This window comes from Lampris incognitus, chromosome 1 (genome assembly GCF_029633865.1).
Source record: "Lampris incognitus isolate fLamInc1 chromosome 1, fLamInc1.hap2, whole genome shotgun sequence".
In the NCBI taxonomy this organism is placed as follows: domain Eukaryota; kingdom Metazoa; phylum Chordata; class Actinopteri; order Lampriformes; family Lampridae; genus Lampris; species Lampris incognitus.
Window position 1 is genome coordinate 29,003,520 of NC_079211.1, and position 16,697 is coordinate 29,020,216.

General features: G+C 44.4%; 2 protein-coding genes and 1 non-coding gene across 3 annotated transcripts in view; 2 read left to right on the plus strand and 1 right to left on the minus strand.

The window, feature by feature from the left end:
• Nucleotides 1–12,649, plus strand: part of gpc4 (glypican 4) — a 38,621-nt gene extending 25,972 nt beyond the window's left edge. The window contains exons 2-9 of the mRNA XM_056287602.1: nucleotides 504–662; nucleotides 5,809–6,206; nucleotides 6,843–7,008; nucleotides 7,877–8,007; nucleotides 8,614–8,760; nucleotides 8,869–8,993; nucleotides 9,147–9,319; nucleotides 9,418–12,649. Of these exons, the coding sequence (XP_056143577.1) occupies nucleotides 504–662; nucleotides 5,809–6,206; nucleotides 6,843–7,008; nucleotides 7,877–8,007; nucleotides 8,614–8,760; nucleotides 8,869–8,993; nucleotides 9,147–9,319; nucleotides 9,418–9,647 (1,529 nt within the window). The 3' untranslated portion in view covers nucleotides 9,648–12,649. The remainder of the gene's footprint in view (nucleotides 1–503; nucleotides 663–5,808; nucleotides 6,207–6,842; nucleotides 7,009–7,876; nucleotides 8,008–8,613; nucleotides 8,761–8,868; nucleotides 8,994–9,146; nucleotides 9,320–9,417) is intronic.
• Nucleotides 12,650–13,865: 1,216 nt separating this feature from the next.
• Nucleotides 13,866–13,938, minus strand: trnaf-gaa (transfer RNA phenylalanine (anticodon GAA)). The gene has a single exon. It is a non-coding gene; the product is annotated as a tRNA-Phe (tRNA).
• A 260-nt stretch (nucleotides 13,939–14,198) lies between these two features.
• Nucleotides 14,199–16,211, plus strand: hs6st2 (heparan sulfate 6-O-sulfotransferase 2). The gene is made up of 2 exons (XM_056291388.1): nucleotides 14,199–15,114; nucleotides 15,320–16,211. Exons 1-2 carry the CDS (start codon nucleotides 14,555–14,557, stop codon nucleotides 16,131–16,133), a joined length of 1,374 nt encoding a protein of 457 aa, XP_056147363.1. The 5' UTR covers nucleotides 14,199–14,554; the 3' UTR covers nucleotides 16,134–16,211.
• Nucleotides 16,212–16,697: the final 486 nt, after the last annotated feature.

The following is a 16,697-nucleotide window of genomic DNA, read 5'->3' on the forward strand; positions in this document are numbered from 1 at the left end:
TGGAATGGTAAGCTAACTGCAGCTCACATAGCTTGCATACGACTTTATCTCGAGGTTCCACAATTTTTCTGTTTTCTGAACAAAATCTGAAGTATTTCCAAACGGGTCTTTTTAGATTGTTCGGAGTGAAAAACACTCGCTCTTCAGCCAAGTTGGGTTGTGAACTCTCTGCCATCATTACCACACGGTTGTTGTGGAATTATTCGTTCATTTCAGCTTGACCTAAATGTCATTTTCAACCAATGAAAGTGACAGTGTGTGACTCCTGTCCGTCATGCAGCGTATTCAGTGCAGCGAGAATTTGCGAGGCATACAGCCACAGTAGTGCTGCTTTTTTTTCCCACAAACGAATATTAATTTTCACACTTGAATGTTTTTTTTTTTTTTTTTACAATTCTGTTATATATTCGAATTTGGAATATTCATTGACAGCCCTTTTGTACACAGTTGTTTCCTTCTAGAAGTTGGTGTTTAACAGTGCATGCTCTCCTTGTCTCTTCCAGGAGCACCCCTGAAAGTCTGCCCTCAAGGCTTCTCCTGTTGCACCGTGGAGATGGAGGAGAAACTGAGCCAGCAAAGTCACTCAGACCTGAAAGTGCCCGTCTCCCAGCTCAGCGCCAACTTGCAGAGCACCTTCAAACAGAAGCACAGCCACTTTGACCGTACGAAATCACATACACACACACACACACACACACACCACTTGCCATAGTGTCTCATCTCCACAGCAGCAGCACTTGTGCAGCATGATTTTTGACAGACACTCCCACCTGCCAGTGCACTGCCAGTGAGCAGAGCGGAGACAGAGAGTCTGTGTCCGTTGGCCCGTCCACCTGTCTCTCAATGTCTCAGCACCACAGGCTCATCTCCCCCTTGCAACCCCGTCGCCCTCCTCTCCCTTGCCTTTAGTCCGGAGAGCCAAGCATGCCCCCAGACAGACCACACACATTTCCAGATCCAGTCTTCTCTGTACTTCCTTTTTGTGTGTGTGTGTGTGTGCACGTTCATGCATCTATAAATATTGGGATCGGGTTTCCCTTGCTGAGAGTGGGAGTGCATGAGAACACCATGCCATATGCAACAGCGCTGAGTCACCAAGGAAGCAGAGCAGCTTCTGATGCCCCCAGCAACCCCACCCCACCATCATGTCTATCGTGCTGGAAAGCGGAGCTAGATGAGATGGAGAAGAAAGTCAATTGATCTCTCTCTTTTCGATTTAAATCATAAGAAAGAGCACTCACAATAGAAGTTGAGTTGTTTATTTTCTTGTCAACAGTGGAGGGGTGCGGGTTTATTCTATGCTCGTGCAAGTGTGTGTGTGTGTGTGTGTGTGTGCATGTCCACGTGATTGAAACACCCTAAGATGTGTGCTTGTGAAAGGGGAGAGAAGGATAGTGAGTACCAGGGAGCATGTGTATTGCAGCCAGATGTGAGGAGGAATGTGACGCGTCGGAATGCAGTGGCTGCCCCCCTCCCGTCCCCTCTCTCCCTCCCTCCCTCCTTCTCTGACTACCCTTTGTCCCCATCTCATGCTTCACTCACTCCTCTCCCCAAAAAGTCCCGTTCTCTCTCCAGTAGATGCCTTCTGCATCTCATTGTTCATCATGTTTTACCGGTTCCACACTACTTTATCCTCATTTATAGTCATACATTTTGTGGCTGTCTTATACGACTCAACTAGTAAGATTCCCAAACATCATCCTGGAAAACTTGGAAATTTATAGACTAGTTTTCCAGTCATGGAAAACACCTCAAAAATGATCGAATGTCCTTTACATGTCATTATGGCCACGGAAAATTGTTAACTTAGGTTATAAAATTGCATTTTTGACTGTTTCACTGAGATTGCATATTTTTAGCCACTGAGATTTCATTTTAGAGACTGTTGAGGCTTCTACCAGTAGTTAATACTAAGTAATATGACCTACTGTGTGCAATGGCTATCATGTATACATACAAACAAAGCCATAGAAAATGTCCTTGAAAAATCCTGGAGAATAATTTCTAAAAAAAAAAGTGTGGACCTTGACTCAGTGTCACTTCAGGACTACACTCTAATGTCGGCGATCAATTAAATGATTCAGTTGTAGTACTCCAAAGTCTTCATTAATGGTTACAGAATTTTATAGACAGTTGGATCAATTTTGATTGACAAATCTGCAAAGTTGCGTCTCCCGTGTTACGAGCCCACAATTACATGCAATTGTACAAATTGATGTGCAAGCCAGTGTTAAGTCATAACATGTTTACAGAAAACAAATTCATTAAAACTGGCTCATCTCAAAGTCTTGGTGGGTGTAGCAGTTGAATACTCGAAAAAGGGCTCAGGAAGGGGGCGACCCTTGTCATATACAGCAAAACCCAGACCCCCACCCCCCCTTACACACACTCACACATCACTCCATGTTCTGTCTAGGTGTAGACCTGCCTGTCTCTGAACTGTTGGATGTGGGATTCCTTCACAAAGGCCTGCTGTGCTTTTTTCTGCCTGGGCCATTAGACCTTTCTCTCACCTGATAGGGTGACGGGCTCGGGTTGCTGTCCTATTATTTCCTGTTCTCACGTTGAGACTCACAAACAGGCACTTCCTATGGGCCATACAAGCACAGGAAATGGTCTCATTGTATTTACTGCAACTGGAAATGGCCACGACAGACGTGAGCTAGCCACTCAACTGGAGTGGCGAACATGCACAAAAACAGCTGCTATTCACCATTTACACATTCAGACACACACACGTGTGCATACTAACAAACTCGGGAAGTGCTGTATGTGGTTAAACCGACTCTCATCATGCGCCTAGAGGCAGGAGTTATTGCCAATTAAGAACAGGGCCAGAAATAGTTCTCCCTTTTCCTTTTTTCTGCTGGGTGTGTTTGTCCTAGCCTCGGCTTGTCTGTCCTGTGGCACTGACCTCGTCCAGCAGAGTGAGCCGATGTCTGGAATTTAAGCACTTGGATTAAGGCCCCTTGTCCCCATGACACACACAACCACGCACAGACAAACACCAAGACACATCCATCCCCACCACTGTAGTCTAACAGCAGGAGGGATGGAATCCCATAAGAGAAGGGAGAGGAACAGGGACTAATTGGCACAAATACGATGCAATTACCGCCAGGGCTGGGACTGGGAGGGGCAAAGTTTATAGGGACATGAGTGGGGGTTAGGGGCTGATGATAGTAGGAAAGTTCAGTGCTTCTTGAGGGAGACGTAGATGGGGTGGGAGGAGAGCGGTCAACTCCTCTGTTGCTGTGTGATGGATCGGGCTCAACATCATCGCTCAAAATTTAAGGCTTCTCTGGAGCATGCGGAGACACTGGTGGGGGGTAGGAAAGAGTCACTTACAGAGGCAAAAGCATTGCTCTACATTTTGCGGCAGCTTGTGCTTATTCCCATGTAACCTTTCACCCACATTCTGTCAGACCATTGGCTGAGCGACAGACACATTTTTTAATGGAAAAATCCAGAGGGAGTGCTCAGTCTCTCGGCCTGTTGGCAGAAGTCTGTATGTCATAAACTGCTTTTAATGACAATGCAAGATGCCTTTTTAATGCTGCTCATACTTCAGGCCCTTAGCTTGGCCCGAAAAACCCCACACCCACCCCACATCCCTCACCACTACCGCTGCATATGCATGCATTGACACATGCGCGCACACACACACACACACACACACATATATATATATATATATATATATATATATATACAGCAGTGGGTTTGTGCTAACTCATTACAGGGCTTCTTCTGTTTAACGTGTAGGTATCATTGCTGTAATTCAGAAAGGAAGTGGAGGAAATGTAGGCATGTCCTTCTGTGTCCTCCTCCTCCTCTGCACCTCCCACGCCTCCTTTCACTGACTTTAAACTTGTGGATACTATGGCATTCCAGCGGGTGGGGGTGGTCTTTTGTTTTAATCTCTGCCAATGGAGCGTGGAACTTTGTGCCCTCTCCCCAATCTGTGTGTGTGTGTGTGTGTGTGTGTGTGTGTAAGGGTGGGGGCATTGATGGGGCTGAGGTAAATGGAAGGGCTGCAGTGTTTCCGGTATCCTTGGCGACACAGTGGGGATTTGGAGTTAAAAAAGCCCTCAACTTAACCCGCCCCAAGCCGCCCTCGCCTCCCCTCTCCCCCTACCTCTTTTCTTTTTAGTGTGTCAGTCTGAAGTGGAAGTGACAGCGCTAGTTGTGTGTGTGTGTGTGTGTGTGTGTGTGTGTGTGTGTGTGTGTGTGTGTGTGTGTGTGTGTGTGTGTGTGTGTGTGTGTGTGTGTGTGCGCATGCGCATGCGCATGTGCGTCCTGGTGGCAGATTCAGAGAGCATTTAGTGACTCCCTCTGAGAGAGCATGGGAACTTTACATTTCAAAGCCAGGCAGAGGGCACCCAGAGAAACTGCAGCCGAACAGAAGTTTTGTGTGCATGGGGAAGCGGGGGGGGGGGGGGGTTGACAGAGAGTTGATTGAAAGGGTTGAGTGTATGCTTGCATGCATGCGGGACTGAGGTGAAGCATTTTTCAGAGCGACTGTGGAATTCTCATTTTGTTCAGATTAAGAAAGTGTCTGTGTGTGTGGTGGGGGAGTGGGGGTCATGGGGGGTATTCGTGGGAGATGGGGGCTGGATTATTGGGGTGGGGGGTGATGGACATTCCTCAGGATGAAGTAGGTCATTGTTCGCTGTCTCTACTGAAGAGAGCTCTCTGAAGGAACTGATGAAGTGAAAGCAGTGAAGGGAGAGAGAGATGTGGGGTTACAGAGGGGGGTGGGTGGGGTGGTACAGGTCCCTATACGAGGGAGGAGGGGGGCATTATTCAGTAATCCTATTGAAAATGCTTCTGAAGGACAGTCCAAGAGAAGCTGGGAGAATGGAAAGCAAATGGAATGTGACAACAGAAAAATGCCATTGATGGTGGTCAGTTTGAAGCGGCTTGATGTGGGGAGACGTTTCTGTTGAATGGCAAGTCTACACGGACAAGTTGCCGCTCTGCTCCCATACTTGGCCATTTACTCAGCCCCGCAGAGACGCCCAGTGTCCTCTTTCACCTGCCCCCCCTCGTTTGTTTTATCCCTCCTTCCCCACCTACAACAGTTTCTCTTCCAATAAATCATTTCTTTGCAGTTTTTTTCCAACCTGAGCTTTTCTTGCTGAAGCAGTTTTTTGCTGATACTCAAAGTGGGTCAATGAATCGTTGTATGTTGAGTTTCAAACTTGTAAGTTTTGGAAATTTAAGCAGGTTTGCAGCAACTTGTGTGAAGCCTTGGAAACCTTAAGTTTGTTTTTTTTGGGGGGGGGGGTTTAACAGGTACAGATCTCCTTCGCCCACAATTCAAAATATCTATGTGTCACTGAAGTTATAACAATGAAAAAATATATTACGGATATGGTCAGTGAGTGAATTACTTGATGGTATTACAATTTTGGCAAATATGCTTAGTTTAATCATATTTAAGTGTGACTATTACACTAAATTCATAAAAGCCTTGTGTTGAATGTAGTCAGCTGCCTTGGAGTTTTGTAATAGAATACTCATATTTTAAAGATATGCTTTGCCCAAACATGTAAAATGAAAGATGGTATATTGGGTTATGGGTTGATAAAATCAGCCCTCGGCCCCTCGCTGTAAGAAACACGCTACTTTTCATACAAGGAACATAGCAAATTGAATTTCCTCCTCAACATTTCTTTAAGGAAATCTTTCTTTGTAGGAGCACTGTGAAATGCTAACAATGTACAATTTTTATTTTGGACATCTGACAGCCTTTGCATTTACAGTCACTGAGCTATATCCCCTCCCCCTTCTCTTCTTCCTCAGAGTTTTTCCGCGAGCTTTTGGACAACGCCGAGGGCTCTCTGAACAGCATGTTTGTGCGAACATACGGCATGATGTACGTGCAGAACGCAGAGCTCTTCAAGAACTTCTTCCAAGCACTGAAGCGCTACTATGCGTCGGGCAGTGCCGCCATTAACCTGGACTCCATGCTTTCGGACTTCTGGGCTGACCTTCTGGAGAGAATGTTCCGGCTGGTCAATGTGCAGTATGAATTCAGCGACGCCTACATGGAGTGCGTCAGCCGCCACACGGAGCAGCTGCAGCCCTTTGGAGATGTGCCGCGTAAGCTCCGCCTCCAACTGACAAGGGCTTTCGTGGCAGCACGCACCTTCACTCGCGGCCTGGCACTCATCCCAGAGGTGGTCGGTAAAGTCTCAACGGTAAGTGGAGGCGTCCATGAGAAACTTGGGTCTCCCATTGCACAAGCAATCTGTGAAAAGGTCTTTAGTTGTGTCTATGCAATGAAAAGTGTCACCCTGGGCACTTTTTGCATGACAGTGTGCTCATGTCAGCGGAGGTTTGAGTAAACCTATGAGTACACAGAGGCTTTGAGTTTCAGCAAAGTGGAACATTTGTGGTGTTTGAGCAGCTGTGGAGCGTTAAGGTGAACCATGAGAACACATGCAGGAGCGATATCTTTTGTGCTGTTTTCTTCATGTCTGTCTGGGGATAGAGGGTCAAGGTTTTACTGTAAAATGTGTGTCTGTGTACACGTGTGTGTGTCTTTGTCTGATAATGTGAACTACTTTGGCTGTTGTAGCATGACATGTTTATAACACTTTGCCTTGGTATATAAGTGGTTTAAGAATGATTAAATGATACTCTGAACTTGAACTTAAATTATAAACCTAATGGTTGGGGGGATTATTTATCTAAAAATTGAGACATGTCTACTGAATTGAGTTAAGATGTGAGTGTGTGTATTTGGGTGCTTTTCAGCTGTTATTGGTGTCAGTATACATTTGCATTCCAGCTGTTGTTGAATGATAACAAATGGCTATCTTGTCATCCCGTAGGTTAGTGCATCTCCCAGCTGTGTACGAGCAGCCATGAAGATGTTGTACTGTCCCTACTGCTCAGGCCAGGTGGCCCTGAAGCCCTGCCAGAATTACTGTCTCAATGTGATGCGCGGCTGTTTGGCCAACCAGGCCGACCTGGACACAGAGTGGAATAACTTTCTCGGTAAGGGCGTCTCTTGAACTAGGACAAGGTCTGTAGCTAGTTTCCCAAGTCTGCCAACATACACCCACCATCAAAGATCCACCATTCCCTTCATTACCTTGTGGACAAATAGACTTTTTTTTTATGTCAAATAGACAATTTGACCTAATGGGATTACTTAACTGTGCAGTATGACCTCAGATTTCAATTTCCAGATGAGTTAGCTGAGTGTTTTTTTTCTTCTCTCTCTCTTATCCTTCGGGATATATTCAAATTGAGGGGAGTGGGTGGGCCTGTACAGAAACAGCCCATGGTTATTATGCAAAGCTAGCTTGTGGTTCCAAGATTTTGTAATTTTACGCTCAAATCAATTTCTTTTTCACTCAGGCACATGTTCTGCAACTTATTTTTAACTGGATTCATCAATAACTGAGTGGCAGATTTATCCATTATTATCCCTCTACATAGTCCTACGAATAATGTTCTTGTATACTACATTCTCTTGTATTAATAGAAATTCTTTTGGCCTCCTTATCACCACTTGCAGCCACTGACTGCTGACAGCGCTAGTCCCTGTGGGAGGCCTCTAGTTTCTGCTGCCCCCTCACTGAGGCAGCTTTACTTGGCCTTTAATGAAGTGCTGGATTGAACTGTTACACAGATTCTTGCTCTCTCCAAATGGTAGAAGGCGGCAGTTTGCTACCATCTAGTGTTGATTTATAAGTAATACCGAGGAATAACTAATAGCCAAAGCGCTTAAGACAGGAAGGGTTTTCAGTTGTATTCTATTCAGTTCTATTTGTTTAAATCTGTTAACTTTTTCATTAAAATTAACTTTAATGTTTGTGTGTATTGTGAGTGCCTGTTCTTATAACTTGCTGGTTTTCAGAGGCCATGTTAAGTATGGCTGAGAGGCTTGAAGGCCCATTCAACTTCGAGTCTGTCATGGACCCTATCGATGTGAAAATCTCAGAGGCCATCATGAACATGCAAGAGAACAGCATGCAAGTGTCACAGAAAGTCAGTATTTCTTTGTTAAACTCATTGTTTGAAAGAATTTGTGATAGAACTAGTAGTTCTCCTGATTCCCTATGTTAAATGCACTTATTGTATGTCGCTTTGGATAAAAGCGGCAGCTAAGCGACTGTAATGTAATATAATGTAACTAATATCATTTTGGACTGTAAATGTATTACACTGATGTGTGTTATACCCCATTCTCCTTGCACTACATTTGTATGCCTATACTACTTTTTAAGAGAGTTAATGATCATTTGTGTGTGTGTGTGTGTGTGTGTGTGTGTGTGTGTGCGTGGGTGTGTGTGTGTTCTCGTACTTCTATCTTTGTGAGGACCAATTTGGGTTGAGTGTGAGGACACTTCTGAAAAGTGAGGACATTTCGGTCGGTCCTCACTTCTTTAAGGGTCTTGGGTTTAGGGTTAAGGTTAGAACTAGGTTAGGGTAAAGGTTGAGGTTAGGCATGTAGTTCTGATGGTAAAGTTTTGGGTTAAGGACTAAGGAATGAATAGTCATTGAGTGGTCCTCACAAAGAGAAAAGTACAAGAATGTGTGTTTGTGTGTGTCTCAGCTTCACTGACTGCATTCTGTCTTGCCTGCCTACACCAGGTCTTTCAGGGATGTGGCCAGCCTAAGCCAAGTCCAGCTTTCCGTTCCCGTCGCTCTGTCAAGGAAACGGGCTTCACTGGTCGCTTCCGTCCATACAGTCCTGATGCTAGGCCCACAACCGCTGCTGGGACCAGCTTGGATAGACTGGTAAGTTTTACGATAATCCATAACCACAGTGAGAGTACTACATCAATCTGTTTTAAATTGCTGCCACTGATATTTTTGCCCTCCCTTTTTTGCCCATCTTCTACCCAGACAGCAGATGTGAAGAAGAAGCTGAAGCACGCTAAGAGGTTCTGGTCCACACTGCCAGAAATAGTGTGTACTGGAGAGAGGATTGCACCTGGGGATGAGTGCTGGAATGGTACAGCAAAAAGCAGGTAAGGATGTTCAGACCTTACACACACACACACACACACACACACACACACACACACACACACACACACACACACAGTGGGCTATCTTTGTTACAGTCACTCAATTCAGTGCTTGATCTGACATCCATATGCATTTTCACTCCTGTGTCACAGGTACGAGTCAGTCATAATTGGCAATGGCTTGGCCAATCAGCTGTTAAACCCTGATGTGGATGTGGACATCACAAAGCCAAACATTGTGATTCGAAGTCAGATTGCAGTTTTGAAGGAAATGACGAGTTGGCTCAAGGCAGCACACAGTGGCAATGACATCTCTATTGATAACGGTGAGGACAGTAAATCTAGGGCTGTGTCATGCGCATCCTTTTTCTTTTCTTCAGAACTCTGACTGTGTGTATCCCACCTCTCCATATGCCTTTTTCAGATGAGGATGGTAGCGGAGGAGAGGAGAGTGGCAGCGGCTGTGACTCTCCATCGTGTGAGATGGACCGAGACATTTACTTCTCAGCTCCACCCAATCCAATCAGCCCCTACGTCGACCAGGTTGTAAAGAATAATCCATCGTCAACCGATGGTGCCCGCATGTCACAGGGAAGCTTGGTGCTTGCAGTCTGTGGGCTCATCCTGGCCCTGCTCGGCCCTCACTTGAGATAAAACTGCTGAGTCAAGGCAAGGGAGAGAACGAGAAGGAACGCCAGTGAAGGGGAGAACTGTCAGAAAGACTTTTAAAAAGACTGCCTTCAGCCGCCATTGGGGAGGGGGGAGAGACTCTTATTAATATTACAATAACTTCACTTTTAATTATTTGTATGTTTTTGTAAAGGACGTCAGTGTACAGCAGTATAATTTTCTTCCCAAAATACATCTTTTTTTTTCTCCCACATTTTTTTAAGAAACCATTACTCCTCACAGCCCTTTGGTGCTATGATTTCTCTCACAACATTACATACAGTATGAAAATCTTATATTTGGCAAATAACATATTTTTTTAAAACAACTTCTTCCGCAAGTGATTGTTGTCCGAGTTAGCTTAATAAGGAAAAAGATTTGGTTTGAGTGACGACTGCTCGTGGTGGGATACACCTATATTCCTGAGGATTTACTCTCATAATGATTCACCAGTGTATTTCCACAACAACTACAGAATAGTGCAGCAAGTAGTTCTTCTGTTTGCAACTGTGGTGAATGTTTGTATGTATGCATTTGTTAATTTACTTGTGTGAGGCTGCCTTTCCATTTAGGCTGTCAGCCAGGACCATTGTGAAACTGGTCAGGGCTAATGGTATTGATCCTGAAAAGAACTGTTTGTGCATTGTCAGATCATTTTTGATGCAATATGTATCTGAAGGGCATCAGATAGCTTTTCAGAGCTGCAGAGTACATTAGCTAGCTCACCTATCAATAACATTATGAGAGAAATGACAGCAGTCATTTAATGGGTTCACATAGAGATGGAAACATTTTATGAGGATTACTGCAACACAGACAGCAGTTTTTTTTTACGTCATCAAAATTTCTAAGGCTTCAGCCAGTTCACTTGTTTACACCTCATGTATCCTCTCATTTGTCAATGCAAACTAGTGATGTTAAAATTGGATATGTAGCAGATATCCCAGTGTATGGTAAAAGTGACTTGAGAGAAAAAAATGGGCTCCCCTGGTATTACCCCTAAAGAAGGCAACGCTGACAAAGTTGAGTCCTGAATGCCCTTTGGGTGTTGTAAAGCTCAGTTTACCTCGTATCTGACTCTACATGGTCTTACTTGTTTGAAAGAGAGAGGGGCTGACTTGTATGTTCAAGAGCGTTTTGAGATAAAGCGGAGAAGAGGAACAAAAGACTGGGCTTTGATCAAATTAAATCAAGAAAAGATTATTTTTAATACAGGGTTTTTATGTCAAGGAGGTGTTGTAATTTTTTTTTTTTTTTTTTTTTTTTGGTATGAAGATATATAATAGGTACTATGCTGAATTTTACTGCTAGTTATTAGGAGCTTGTGTGAGTGGTCAGTGTGCACAAATTATGGGGCACTTCTTTTCTGTGTGCACAGGTTTTGGGACACCTCTTTGTCTCTGCCCCCCACCTTCACACCACAATACACACTTGTACCTCTTTACCTTGATGTTTTTCATCAGTGTAAATGGACTCGTCTTGAACCATTTGACCAACCTACCTACCTTCATCCTCACATTCTGTCATTTCAACTCAGTGTGGAGATTTCATCACAAGTGCTACCAAAATTGATAATGCTGTCTTATGTGTTGTTGTTCTTTTAACCTTGGTACACCAATAGCTACGTTTTAATGTAAAAGAAAACAAATGTTGATGTTAATTACTGAACAAGGCAGTACAACTTGTGTCTAATGTATGCTGAAATTGTTTGGGTTTTTTTTATGTAGTAGCCAACTGCCAAGCACAACGAATTTACTTTTAATTTGCTTTGGTCTGTAAGTTACATTGCCTGGTAATTTCATTGCTAACACATGCCGCCTCAAATTGCATTTGTACAGTAAATTATGCATGTTGGGTTTTTTTTTTTTTTTTTTTTTAACTGCCTGTGCAAAACATGCTTCGATAAGTGACAATAGTATCTCCAAAATACAGTGTTCAGAATGCACTGATAAACATAATTTAGATGAAAATATTATTAATTCTACAGATTAACTGATTTCTTTGTACTGGTATCAAGAGTTTGGGGGTTTAAGTATGCATTTTATGCAATTTAAAAAAGAAAAAAAACAATAGACTTGCTCATTGCAGAATCATCTGCATGTCTAAGGTAATTGGCTAATGTTTGGATATATGGTAAATCCTGGTTGGACATTGCAGTTTGCCCACAACTTCAGTGCCTCTTTGTATGTCAGGTTAATTGTGACAGGTGAATGTGTCAGGTTGATTGTAAGCTTAAGTGAGATTTCCTTCCCAAAAGAAACATACCCAATGATCGGTCCAGTCGAGAGGACATGGAATGAATCAGTTAGGACATCAACCACGAGAGTTGGACTTTGAGGGATTTGATGTCCAAGCAGCGGGAACATCTATGCAACCCACATAAAATAACAGCCCTTATTTGAGAAGTCAATTTGGCAATACTTGTGTATATCACTGGTTTCAATCCCCCATGATCCCATGTCCCTACCGACATTTCTACAAGGGCTTGTGCATGCATTAATGCCATGTGGGAGAGTTGTGCTGTGTGTTATGAAACCCCACTTTCTAAACTTTGGTGAGGAAACGCTTGGGGTGATGATGGTAAATGTCTGTGCTTGCGGGCCAGGGCAGCAGCATTTTCCAGCTGGCAGGAGTTGGTCCGGTTGCAAGATATTGTTCATCTGATCCATAGGGCAACTACAGTCTGGTGAATTAAGAGTTGACCTTAACAGATGAAAAAAAACCTCCATCTGCCTTTGGCCCACAAGGACTGAATGGACTAATGTACTGAGGAAAGAATGAATGACTGAAAGAAAAAAAAACAGTTTGTAAATAACGAGGAGCCGTTTTAGATGTCTCTAAAAGAGGCCATAACAGTCGATCAGATTTTTACTTGTCAGAGTATCTCCTAAATGCTATGGAAAAAACAAGCTAGATGTTAAATTGTAAGAGAAAATGTATATTACACGTTTCCTAGTCTTGTTAAAATAAAGACTGCCAATATTTAAATGGTCCTGGATGTTGTGTTTGTTTTGATGGTTTCATGTTTTTTTGCTCAACAGCAGAAACTTCAGAATGTGGAAGATACCACGTTATAACTTTATGGACCCCCCCCATTTTAAAGCACAGAATTTGCTAAAATGTATTTGTAGAGGCCTTGATGTGAGGACTCGGATACTGCAAAAGGTTAACAGGAGTCAAGTATTTATTTACCTTGTAAGCCCTTAACTCGTCCATGCTGATGGAAATAAGCAGATATTGCGTTCTAGTATATTGAGACGTGTGTAAACAACGAAGACCAAGCAACAGATGATAGAGTTGGCTAACCAAGAATCCCAAAGCATAAACACCACAAGCCAATAACATCCTCCCATTGTCTACAACCAGTTAATCCAATCCAGGGTCGCTAGAGTCTGTCTCAACGGGAACTGGGTAGAAGGTATGGAGACACCCTGGACAGATGGCCAGTCCATCACAGGCCCACATATAGTCACTCACAGCAAAGGTCAATTTGGAGACGACAGCTCACCTAACCGTGCAAGAAAACCCATGTATATGTATGAGAACATGGACGCTCCACACAGATGGGCTGGAATTGAACCCAATGACAACAGTTCTCGCCACCATGACACCAGTCAATGACATGCCATTTTAAGACTTGGACAGAATACAGGTTCCACGCTAAAGCTTGGGTCATTGTAGAAACACTGAAAAGAGGTAACCCACGGTATACATGAATGCCAACACAATGTCAGTTCCATAATATTTATGTTTGCCCTTAATTCCAGTTTAAAACACGCATCTAAATAGGGCTTTAGACCACTACAAGCCACCAGATGAGTATTAATGAACTTTTGACATTTAAAACTTTTTTTTAATTACGATACTGTAGGGATTTTCACCTGTAGAGAAATGCCATTAGTTGTTTAAAATGTTTTAGCGATGGCGGTGGAAACCGAGAACTGCTCCAGAATCACAACTGACAAAATAACATAGACCGTTGTTCACTTTGTTTTCACCCCATCAAACTACTGAGCGAACATCCGGAAATACAAATCTTTTTATACAGAACTGCGTCATTTGAGATGAGAGGATGCGCCTACTACACACTGCGATCGTACAAAATGAAAATACAACATTCATTTTAATCATATCCCTAAATCTCACTAACCTTCCAACATGCGCAGGAAAACGTGAAGCACGATTTCAACAACACCAGCAAAATGCCGAAACCCGGGATCGAACCAGGGACCTTTAGATCTTCAGTCTAACGCTCTCCCAACTGAGCTATTTCGGCTGCGACGTAGCGGGTTTCCCTGTAATATTCCTATTGAAATTAAGACACTGTGCCCAAAACAAAACTACATTTTAAACGCCTTTATATATTCAACAAAAGCGCTTCAACAGTATCGATAGACAGGCAATCGCGACCCATAGTTAAAACTCAGGCTGTCGGAGCCTCCACCCAAATACCTTGATGTGACGTAATGTTTGAAGTCGCGCAGAGGCTGCCGGGAATAAAAGGTCAAGAATCGGTAACTGGGATGGAGAAGATGACTGACAATGCGATATCTCGATACCGCTAAAGGCAAATGCCCTGCGACTTGCAGGTGACACAACGACTTTACTCAACACACATAAACACGTACTGATACGGCACTACGAACGAAAGCTGCGGTCTTCTTCGATGAAAGTCGGTCTGTAATTTCGAGCCAGCTGACGTTTAGCGAGTCAAGGCGTTAGCCAGCCGCTACACTGTTATTGTTCCAGCAGCCGCGTCGCGTCGCGTCGACTAGTCAGGCGGAAAAACAAAATAAATAAATGAAATAAAAAACAAAAAAGATTTAATTCCCCTAGTGGAGACGGGAGAAGTGAACGGCCAGAGTTATGTTTTATCTTGTCGTCCCGGGGAGATGGATGAAAAGTCCAGCAACAACCATCGGCTCTTGATTGTCCTTTTCATGCTCCTGCTCTTCGGCGTCATTGTGCTCCAGTACGCCTGTCCTAGCGGCTCCGACTGTCACCTGTTTCACCTCGGGTCGTTACTGAAGCCGGCCGGTTCCGCCGGGCGGAACGATTTCGGAGACGTGCTCTCAAAGGACCCGTACGTTGCAGAGGACGGGGCGCTAGTTCGATTTGTCCCCCGCTTCAACTTCTCGGAGGCGGATCTAAGTCACGCCGTGGACTTTAACATCAAGGGCGACGACGTCATAGTTTTTCTACACATTCAGAAGACCGGGGGAACGACTTTCGGCCGCCACCTGGTGCGCAACATTCAACTCGAGAGGCCCTGCGAGTGCCGCGCCGGTCAGAAAAAGTGCACCTGTTACCGGCCAGGTAAGAAAGAAACGTGGCTCTTCTCCCGTTTCTCCACCGGTTGGAGCTGTGGCCTTCATGCCGACTGGACGGAACTGACGAACTGCGTCCCGTCACTCATGGACACGCGTGAGGCTCCTAAGACCCCCGTCCCAAGGTTGGTCACGATCAGATCTTTTGAAATTACCGCTGGAAAAATCTCGTCTCTTAATGTATTGAAGGAGGTAATAGATTTTGGCGTAATATGCAGATATGTCTGACTTGTGCATGTTATTAAACATGTTACGCCTTTTTAGTGGTTTAGTATTATCGTTGACAGTACTAGGCTAAATGATGGTGTAATGCCCATTTCTCTCTTGTAGGAATTACTATTATATAACCATCTTACGGGACCCAGTGTGGCGCTACCTGAGCGAGTGGCGCCACGTGCAGCGTGGTGCCACATGGAAAGCTTCCCTACATGTGTGTGATGGACACGCGCCCACATTGTCCGAACTGCCCAGCTGCTACTCTGGAGACGATTGGTCAGGTTGCTCCCTGCAGGAGTTCATGGATTGCCCCTACAATCTTGCCAACAACCGGCAAACACGCATGCTAGCAGACCTCAGCCTGGTGGGCTGCTATAATGTGTCTGCCATGAGCGAGGAGGGTCGCTGGGCAGTGCTCCTTGAAAGTGCTAAACGTAACTTGCGAGGCATGGCTTTCTTTGGGCTGACTGAGTACCAGCGCAAAACCCAGTACCTGTTTGAGCGCACCTTCAACTTGGAGTTCATTGCGCCCTTCACGCAGCTCAATGGTACACGTGCATCCAGCGTTGAGGTGGCCTCTGAGACACAGCGCAGGATCCGCCAGCTGAACCGGTGGGATGTGGAGCTGTACGAGTACGCCCGTGACCTCTTCCTGCAGCGCTTCCAGGTGGCAAGGCAGCAAGAGCGCAGGCAGGCCAGGGAGAGGCGGCACCAGGAGAGGAGACGGCTCCGGGGAAGGCTCACACTAAGGCCTGGGAAACCACTGAAGCCCACAGAAATGCCCCATCGGCCTGAGAGTCACCCTCCACCAACTGATGGGGGGCAGAGGGGAAATATGGATGTGGAGTCTGAGGCGCTGCTCCCAGACTGGTGGGATCTGGAGAACAGTATCATGGAGGACTACATGGACAATGTAGAGCAGTGGTAGTGTAGGGACCAATTTGGGGGGGCTTAAATTTGTCAGTTTGCCTTGTCCATTGCCAGTGGTACTCTGTCTCCATTAGCATAGCCCTAGGCCATCCATTATGGATTTATTTTATATATTTATTTTTATTTTCTTATGATTTTTTTGTCAGCTATGGGCAGTTTCAATTGATGCACATCTATTTATTGACCTTGATTGTGTTTCTTAGAAATGTATTTCTGGTTAATAGATTTATTCATCAGACACTAAAGGCAGGTGTGGCTACCACTAACCCTATACCATTCTGAAATTACTCTTGCGTTACATAATGCTCAAATGACTGTAACACACAGATTGAAAGAATTTCGATGTACAAACTGTAAACTGTTAAATTTAATGACCCAATCCATAATGTTGAACAGCACCGCTGTTAAATGGAGTGTTACAATGCACTCCACTATTAACTGCCCAAATGTTGATATTGTATATTTCAAGGAAAATACGATATCAGCGCCCCTCCCTAAGCTCACTCACGCAGCTCAAACAGCCGAACCAACTCAGCCTATAGTCTACAGATCATGCTCTCAA